Below are 9,969 nucleotides of genomic sequence, written 5' to 3' on the forward strand. Positions count from 1 at the left end.
CAAGCTTAGACCCTATGTGTGTTTCTATTTAACTTCTTTGCATAATAAAAAATATACATTTTTCCACGAACATCTTTTTAATTTCCCCTGTTTTTAAGTTAACAAAAGGGTATTTTTTTCTGAACTCTGTTCGGAATAGCAGTTTTTTGGAATAGCAGGTTTCGGAATAGCAGGAAACTACTGTAATTCTTTATATCTGCATCAAAATCTGATTATATCCTTTTGAGATAATGTACGTTTATTTGGCTCAAGTCGGAGAAAGACTGGGAATCTAATTAAATTTGACAAAGTAACAGCAAAAAATAGAGAAAAAGTATATTAAACCTAAAGAAATACAGATTTTGTGGTGTAAGCTAAAGTTCTTAAAGAAGCTTCAAATATAATACCACACCCCCTCTCCAATCTATCATTAGAAGAAGGCCACTTTGCAGAGTGAAACAAGTATTTGGAAAAGGCTCAAAATAAGGTGGGGGAAATTATCACCCAATTTCCTGTCTTTCTGTGTTTTCTGAAATATTTGAAATGATCGTTGCAGTTCAAATTTAGAATTTCTGTCAAAAATTTGAAATAGTTTCAAAAATGAATTTGGCTTCCAAAAATGCAAAAGTCCAATTTATACGATCAAAATTGACTCATAACTAAAAACTCTGTACTTACCAGCTCAATACCCGATACATCCTGCATAAAGCTGCATTTGAATTGCATGCTGGGCCGGGATTTGATGTGCTGGCCTGGTCCGAGCCTAGCCGCCCAAGCCGCCATCCATTGTGTTCACACTGTGTGCACAAGCCACCATCCAGTGCGTTCACACTGTGTGCCAGACTGGCTCAAGGAAAAGGGGAAAATCCACTTCTGCAACTTTCACACTTATTTTTCCTTTAAAAGCTTTATTGAAAAAATGCCAACTTTTTGTTTTGCATGTTGTTGTAGTTCCATAATGTTTCTCAATTGATTTTGAAGAAAGTATGTGGTTAAAAAAATCTGGTTTTTGTACATGTTGTTTTGCAGTATCTTAGCTTCATAATTCGTAACAGTCATACCTTTTCATAATTCGTAACGGTTATTTGTATAATGACGCTACTTCTGAAGTGGGTACATTTGATTTAAAAATCTTGCAGTGAAAAGTTTTGATAGTGGGTAGCTATCTGTTAGATATGTTTTACACCATACATTGTTGTGAGTGAAATGTAGCTAAAAGTACAAAACAGTTTTTAAAATGGTATTGACACTGATATCTGTCTCCATTCACAAGTAAACATGAGTTATTGAGTGGTCTTAATGCCACGATCGCAAGCCTATAGAGTTTGTGCAGGTATAGCGTACTGTCAAATACTGCAGGACAGGAAAAACAAATTGCTAGTGACCAATGGAGGCCTAGTGTTGATCTCTCATTTCATTTCAGTGATCCGTGTCCAGAAATATCCAAATATATATGAATTTTTCCCTTGGCAATGACTGCTCACTCTGGTTATGGTTTTACTATAGGCCAAATTGACACTATAAAAGGTAATCAATTATTTCTTGTCAACATCTTGCATTTAGTGAATGTACATTTTGTATTTGGAAGTAGAAGAGAAGAATAAATTAATCTAAGATGAGACTTTGTTGTGGATAGACTGTAATAAAAGTTTGTAGTATTCTTTTTAATTACTTTCTTGTTGGAGATGAAAAATGGCACAGGCCAAAAAATAGAATTATATTTATAGACATTTCTGTGTCTTAAGTTGACTAATGCACAAGGTGCTCTGTTTTGAAATTTTCACTTTCGTATTTCTGTGAAAGTGTAGTACCACAAGTTATAAATAATTACTTTCCATCTCCTTTCCCAGGGAGTTTCGATTTTTCTATTTTAACTGGAGGAAGAAAGATTAGGATTTAATGTCCTGTCAATACCTGGTTCGTTAGAGATGATTAATGAAAAGAATAATTGGCAGGTTCAGCATACACTCAAATAGCGCAGGGGATGTAAATGAAATACTATCCATCAAAGCAGACTAATGGCCTTGCTGCAGTGGTAACACCAATTCCCGTCAGATCATCGAAGGTAAGCGCTGTTGGTCTGGGCTAGCACTTAGATGGGTGACCATCCGGTCTGACGAGCGCTGTTGGCAAACGGGGTACACTCAGCCATTGTGAGGCAAACAGAGGAGCTACCTGACTGAAAAGTAGCGCCTCCAGTCTCATATCTTAGCTACCCACTATCAAAACTTTTTGCTGCAAGATTTCTAAATCAAATGACCCGCTTTACTGAAAAGTAGTGGCTCTGGTCTCGTAAACTGACATACGGCGGGGAAAGGGGTGTGCTGACCACATGCCCCTCCATATCTGCATCCACTGATACCTGTGGGCTGAGGATGACATGGTGGCCGGTCGGTACCATCCCCCATCGCCCATCCCTTCCTTGGTGGGCTGAACTGCACCAGCAAGGGAATCCCCATTCTTCAACAGCTACATATGAGGTCATAGGTAACAGAGGTGCAGCCATCAGTTTTTCACTGCCAGCCAGTCTGTGCTGTGGTATAGAACAATGACTTAATTACTGTATTGATACTGTTCTGACAGTCCTGTGACTCATTGAGTTTTTAAGCACAGAAGAACTAGGGGGTTATGGACTCATTCCGTGGATAGCAAATTACACTTAGGAGAATTTTTACTTTATATACAGAAGTAAAAACTTCCCTGAAGAATTTTATTTGTATTGCGGAATGAACCATAATACATTTCAGTATGTGCTGCAGAACATTCAAGACCAGAGACACATCAGGATGTAATTAGCATCATCATCTTTGGTAATATCGTTCTCTATCTTCATCACAGGTATTTTGTCTGTTTAGAATTGCAAGAATTCTTCAGTATTTTTCCCAGTAGTCTTTTTTTCTTATTTGTTAATGATGTCATAGTTGGCAGTGGTAATGGCTCCCCAATTGGAGCTAGAGATGGCCTCTCAGAATGATCTTCTGTGTTTTGTGACACAGACAGAATGATAGGCAAAAATTCTTTGCATAATGCCTTTTGGTTTACTGGTTCCACTTACACTGACAAAGAACTGTGCATAGCTCTTGGAATTAAGATGGATTTTAAGAAATTGTGGTGAAACAAAGGCCAAGGGGAACTACATTTGGATGGACTTTTCCCTGTTTCACCCCATCGGATTTAACCCTGATTTTCAAGTTTTCTCTTTAACTATCCTTAAACTGTTTCCATTTTAGTTTCACTATTTTAATTTGAAGAATATTAAAAATGTATCAAAGTATGGCTCTTTACTCCCTATTGTTACAGATGTATAAAAATAGGTGGATCGAGTAAATGTGTATGGACTAAGTAAGTTTGCATCATTACAGTACATGTAATTTTTCCTCGCTGATTGTGAAATGTGAAGGAACTTCTTTATGAAGGAAAAAAGAAAAGAAAAAAAAAATGAAACCTTGTGCAATGACGCTTCTGATAAAAGCAGGCGGGAGGCGTCTGATTCAGGTACTGCAGAAACTGGAGCATAGCTATATTGGCTCATGCTGGCCACCTGTTCACACCAGGTATATTAAACATTCACCATTGTGCCCTAGCTCTCACCATGCCATCGCATCCCATACGTCAGTGTGAAAACTGCAATGCAAAATAATGGGTTTGATATCCCCATGTATCACAACCTGGCCCAGCACATTCTGCCTGGTGTGCAGTATGGACACACCTTAAAATTTTGTTTAGAAGTTGGAGGTGGCTTGCACCCACCTCCCAGTAGCAGTAGCTTGTGGGCTAGTGCTGCAGTGGATAATTCCAACAAGTCTATGATTCTCAGCTAGATGCCAATAGCATTTTTTTTTCCTTAGCGACAGGGAACTTTAATTCATCATAGTTCAACTAATTTGTTTGTAGTATTTATAAACTGTACACAAACATTCCTCATGAATGAGTCTGTCCGTTAGTGAAAGCTGTATCAAAATCCCTACAGTATTTCTGAGATAAGCCCACATATACAGACAGGAACCACAGTGGCGGACTTAATTTTATCAAACAGTGGAAAATCTAGGATGGAATGTAACAATATTATGAAAAGGGAAGTTGCTACTCACCATATAGTGGAGAGGCTGAGTCACAGATAGGCACAACAAAAAGACTGTCACAGGTAAATGAAGATTTCGGTCATTAAGGGCTTTGTCAACAATAGACATAGACACACACACACACACAAACACGCGCACATGCAAACGCAACTCAAACACACGACCACGGTCTCAGGCTACTATTGACGAAGGCCTTAATGGCCGAAAGCTTCATTTATTTGTGACAGTCTTTTTGTTGTACCTATCTGTGACTCAGACTAATTTACATATTTACAGAATGGGATAGTTTTATTAATGAAATACAAATATGTTTAAAATAATAGAGTTTGAAAGTAACTTCTATAGCTTACGTAAACAGCTCTGTCAGTTAAAAAAGGATAGTCTGCAGAGAATTTCTTTTATTTGTAAATATTTCTGTATCCTTCATCACTAGGGCCCGGATTTTAATGACAAGTCATATTTTTTCTGAATTATAGGGTGAATTTTAGAACAATTTATACACAAATCTAGGCATTTTATTGTCGAAAAATGTATTTTGATTGTGCGTATAAAGTCATATTTCAACAAATTTTAGTAATAGTTCCTATTGTGGCTAACTTTTAATATAATAGGTCATATTTCCGTCAACTTTTGCCAAAAATGCATATACTGCTTTTCTCGTATCTTACGGGACACACAAATAAGAAAATGAATATATTGCTCACAAGACAATATTTAACATGCTATTATGAAAGATAAACAGATAAATTAGTACACAGCTTTATTTCTCAGGACTGTAGCAGAAAATTGGTGAACCACAACAGTTGTTTCGCGAACATAAAACATTGTTGTGCAGAGTCGACAGTAAGCTCTCCGAGCCAACAAAGGCGGCATCTTCCACCAATAATCATTGCAGTCACACAGGTGTTCCCAGTAACCAGTTTGAATACAGCCTTTGCCTTGTTCAACATGCCTAAAGCAAAGTGCTCCGACAGCGTGAAGTTGCGAGGATATGTTCGAGAATTTGGAGAGAAGTTCTTTAGTACTGATGGGAAAATATTATTTTGTAAAGTTAGTGCAAAAAAGAGCTTTAATGTGCAACAATTCTGTAATACCGCTAAACGCAGCAGCTGTGTGAAACAAAGTGCTGAAAATAACAACAGGCAAATGCTTTTATTTGAACAGACAGCAAAAGCTGAAGAATCCATGCTTCAGATGGTTCTTGGAAAAGTACACAACACATCCAGTTCCAGATGAATCTACATTGAGAAAGAACTATTTATCTGTATGCTACAATGATGTGCTCAACAAAATACAAATTACTATTGCTGAGCAAAAGATCTGGCTGTCAATAGATGAAACTACGGATGTTAGTGAGTGATATATTGCAAATGTTGTTGTTGGTGTTCTAAAAGTTTATGGCCCTGGAGATGTGTTCCTACTAACGTGTGAAGCTCTCGACAGAGTAAACAATTCGATGTTTGCTATTTTGTTTGACAACTCTCTGAAGCTACTGTGGCCAGATGGTGTGAAAAGAGACAACATTTTGCTGCTTGTAACAGATGGTGCTTCATATATGGCTAAAGCAGCCAAAGGGCTTCAGATTCTCTACCCCAGTATGGTGTACGCCACTTGCCTTGCACATGCGTTGCACAGAGTTGCCAAAGAGGTGCGATCAAATTATCCTGACATGGACAAATTAATTTCCTGTGGCAAGAAAATCTATGTGAAGGCTCTGCTAAGGGTGCAGAAATTCAAGGAACAAGCACCTTCAACACCCCTCCCACCTAAACCTGTTCTTACACGATGGGGTTCTTGGCTTAATGCTGCTGAGTATTACTGCACCAACTACACCCAAATAAAGACAATCTTCTGTGAGCTTGGTAGCGATGAATCAAGTGCTATCAAAAGTGTGAAATAAGTTTTTACAGATACATTGCCTCGAAACTTGGCATATGTCAACGCCAATTTTTCAGTGATACCAAAAGCCGTCAAACGACTGGAAGTTGTTGGCACTCAGCTATATGAGGCTCTGGGTGTTGTGCAACATGTGCAGAGTGAGTTGGGTCGAGCTCATGGTCATGTGGCTGACAAAGTGAAAATCAAATTGCAAAGTGCTCTCCAACGGAATCCTGGATATTCTACACTGTTCAAAATTAGTGACAGTCTTGCAGGGAATGCCGCAATATTTGAAGATACTGAAACAAAGCTGAACTCCAGTGGCCTGGTTGCCTTCAAGTACACTCCAGTGACGTCTTGTGAAGTGGAGAGGAGCTTTACCAGGTACAAAACTATCCTCAGCGACAACCGTAGATCTTTGACAATGGAAAACCTGAAAATGCACCTTGCAATCCAGTGCAACTTTGCAGATACTAAAAATTGACATATGGTGTTAAATAATGTGAAACGCTTTAAGTACTATGTAGAAATAAAAACATTGTTTTACTGTTTCAATGGATGATCTTTTCACTGTGCTTTGTGTTTAGAAAATAAAACATTCAGCCATTCAAAAAATTGGTGCAAATTAACCACAAACCCTACAGAAAGAAAGAACTATACTTAAAATATTTTGATAAGTAAATTTTGTATTACTGTATGGTGAATAAAAAATTAAATAAACAAACAAGAATGCTTTAAATAAATTTCTATTAAGTGATATTTTCTTTTTTAAGGTCATATTTATGTAAGTTTTAGGTCATAGATGCTTGCATATTTCACTGTTTTTTAGGTAATTAAAATCTGGGCCCTATTCATCACATTCATAGTCTGACCTCCAGTGACACAGTGAAGAAGCTGTGAGTATTCTTCGTCTGTGTTCACGTGGTGTCTGTCTCTTGCAAGTAAATTTTTTAGGTGAAGTGTGTTGAGATTCTCTGTTACGAATCACAGGGCAAAATTCAGCTGAGTGAAACTGGTGTAAAATAAATGCTCTAGCATATTGATATTCCATTGTAGTTCATTTTAGTTTTTATGGTTGAACAATATTTTTATGAAGTATTGTAATAAAAGTGAATATAAGTGTCAGGTATTTGCATATTGAATAAATATCAACTCATGTTTTATGTGTAAAACAATCTGTTTCCAATTTTATTTAGCTCATTCTTAACCAAGGATACACAGGCGATTCAAACAGAGACTGAAAGGCTTGAAAAACATTTTCTGGAACTTATGAAAGAAGAAAAAGAACTAGACTCAGAACTTGAAATCATGCAAAGAAGAAATTAAGAACTTTGATTTCTGATCATATTAAGTGAGTCATGTGTATTTGCTTAGGAATGACTCCAAAGGATTAATAAAAACATGTCTACTGAATATTTGAAATTGATTAATTTTAGTTGGTAAACTTTTTTTCTTTAGTGTTTCATGTGGAAATGATTAAAGAATTTTTGACAAGAGAGGAATTTTTGACAAGAGAGATTAAATATTACTAGTTGGCAAACAATGTAATGAAATGTCACTGATATAATGTAATAAAAAGAAGCATTAGAATAATGTCAGTTTTTGTAATTCTTTCCTCCATCTATTCTTATACAGGGTGTTTGACTATTATAGGTACAAACGGAAAGGGCAAACACAGAACAATGAAAGAAAGAAATAGTCCTGATAAACATAAATCCAGAAACCAATGGTTTCCCCAATGCGATGTATTAAGACTGACTGTGAACACTTTATAACAATCACCAAGAATCCAAACTGCTGATGTGTACTTTAGGACAAACACATTACAACAACTGTTCCATATGACCACTATTCTTGTGAAGGCAGACTTCAGCACATCTGCTCATCAATGCCCATACAGGCTAAAAAGTCCCAAGCATGTTTTGAGAGCATTGACAACCATCCACAATGGGTTCCCAGAGTTATCAACAGGGCTTAAATCTACCAAAAAATCCACACAAAAATAGCAGAAGTTTCAAGTCTGTGGACCTGGTTTGTTATGGTATTGGTGAGCCATAATTGAATCACTTGTCAAAGATTCATGCTGTGTATTCACAGCATCTGTTCATCATGAGGAACTTCATCCAAATAATCGATTAGCTTGTGTTGTAGGAAATGAAGATACATGAGAACTGTAAGTCAGTCAGATAGGAAATATTGCTCTACAAAGTGATCACCAATAACACCTGCTCAGACGTTAATGGAAAATATCCACTTGTGTGCCATTTCAGTGGTAGCATGTGGGTTCTCATAAGCACAGACGTGTGTTGTGGATATTCGTAATACTATGTGGAAGAAAGCATGCTTCTTCTACAAAAAACCACATACATGAGAAGCTGTGGATCATTACCACATTGTGTAAAGATCCATTGGCAGAGGGCATCCCAAACTGGAAAGAAGTTAGATGTGGACAGAGGTTGCACACATTGTACATGATAGGGGTACAACTATCCCTCATGTAATATTCGCCATTGCTGCAGCAATCTTTCTGGTACTTGCGCCTGGCACGGCATTCGTTTGTTGCAGTGCACTCTCCCCCCGTTGTGTTGATACTGTTCTCGGGGACCTAGTGAATATTCTGAAGTCTGGCTGTTTTCTTTGAGGATATGCTTTGCGATACAATGGTGCTGCTTCCTCTGCATTGCCCCTAGTGCAACTGTACGTGAAATGAACATCAGCATTTCTTAATTTGAAAATGTGTGTGAAACTGTGACAAGAGCTTCAAACGCTGTTCACTGTGGGAAATGGTACCAGAAATGAAAACAATGTTTGTGCTACAGCCTCACTGCTTGCATACCACCAGCACAGCCTGAAACTTTAGCTGTGATTGGTTGCTTCGTGGTCACTCTTCACTTCACATCAATGAAAGTAATATACTGAACTAACTGACTGTACCAGTAGTTAACCCGCAGCCTCTACATTTAATATTGGCATGACTGAAGTTATGCATTCGTATTATCAGGGAAACTATATGTTTCTGAACCTACATTTATTAGGTGATTTGCTTGTTTCATTGTCTACTTGAATGTGTTACCAGCTCAGAAACTTGTAATAAACATTCATCATCTAGCTTACACATACATACACACACACACACACACACACACACACACACACACACACACACACACTCCTGGAATCATTAACTGTTGCCCACTTTCAAATACACTCTAATACCTTTAAATGGATTCACAGGCTTTCATGATACGTCCAGGTTTTCTGCTGCATAAACCAATTGTATAATGTGTCCCCAGAGATAAAGATATAAAGGACTGAGGTTAGAAGAAGGTCCTTCCCACACAACTGATCCTCCTCTACCTACCCACCTGACGTGGTAGATACCAACCATTGCATCTCGAACAGTGCATCTAAAATTTGCTGGAGTGTCAGTGTGATTTTTGGACACATGTTTATAAAAATGATAGTTTTCTTCTTCTTATTTTGGTGTAAGGAACCTGTCCTCAAAGTTTGTAGGAGTATATTTATTTGTCACTAACAGATAAAAAAAAGAATGTGTCATTTAGTTGTTAACAGTAATTACAAAAATATTTTTTGAGAAGTGGATGTTTCAATCACTTGTTACAGCAGAGATATTATTAATCAATAAACCAATTTCACGGCAGTCAAATGGTAGTTGTGAATAAATGGAGCAAGATGACAGTACGAATTTCATAAAAAATTTCTGAATTTAAACCGGACACCTTTCCATCATATTAGAGAGCATAAGCTGTATTTTTGCATCATGCTTTAAAGTCCGGGGTATTTATGTTATCCCCCAAATGACTTGCCCACAGTTTGCCAGTGGCCGTTCATCCTGGTGGACAGCTGGTTGGTAGTCATACCAATATAAAAAGCTGTGCAATGATTGCAGCAGAGCTGATATATGACATGGCTGTGTTCACAGGTGGCCTTGCCTCTAAAGGGGTAGTATAAGCCTATGACAGACTGGAATAGGAAGTGCTGGGTAGTTGGGTTGGGCAGGTCTTGCACC

General features: G+C 37.6%; 1 protein-coding gene across 4 annotated transcripts in view; it reads left to right on the top strand.

Annotated features, from left to right (window-relative positions):
* LOC124595701 overlaps window positions 1-7,334 on the top strand; it is a 181,959-nt gene extending 174,625 nt beyond the window's left edge. For all 4 annotated transcript variants that reach the window (XM_047134563.1, XM_047134564.1, XM_047134562.1 and 1 more), the window contains exon 7: window positions 7,136-7,334. In XM_047134563.1, the coding sequence (XP_046990519.1) occupies window positions 7,136-7,265 (130 nt within the window). In that variant the 3' untranslated portion in view covers window positions 7,266-7,334. The remainder of the gene's footprint in view (window positions 1-7,135) is intronic.
* Window positions 7,335-9,969: the final 2,635 nt, after the last annotated feature.

The sequence above is a fragment of the Schistocerca americana genome, chromosome 2 (assembly GCF_021461395.2).
Source record: "Schistocerca americana isolate TAMUIC-IGC-003095 chromosome 2, iqSchAmer2.1, whole genome shotgun sequence".
NCBI classification, from domain to species: domain Eukaryota; kingdom Metazoa; phylum Arthropoda; class Insecta; order Orthoptera; family Acrididae; genus Schistocerca; species Schistocerca americana.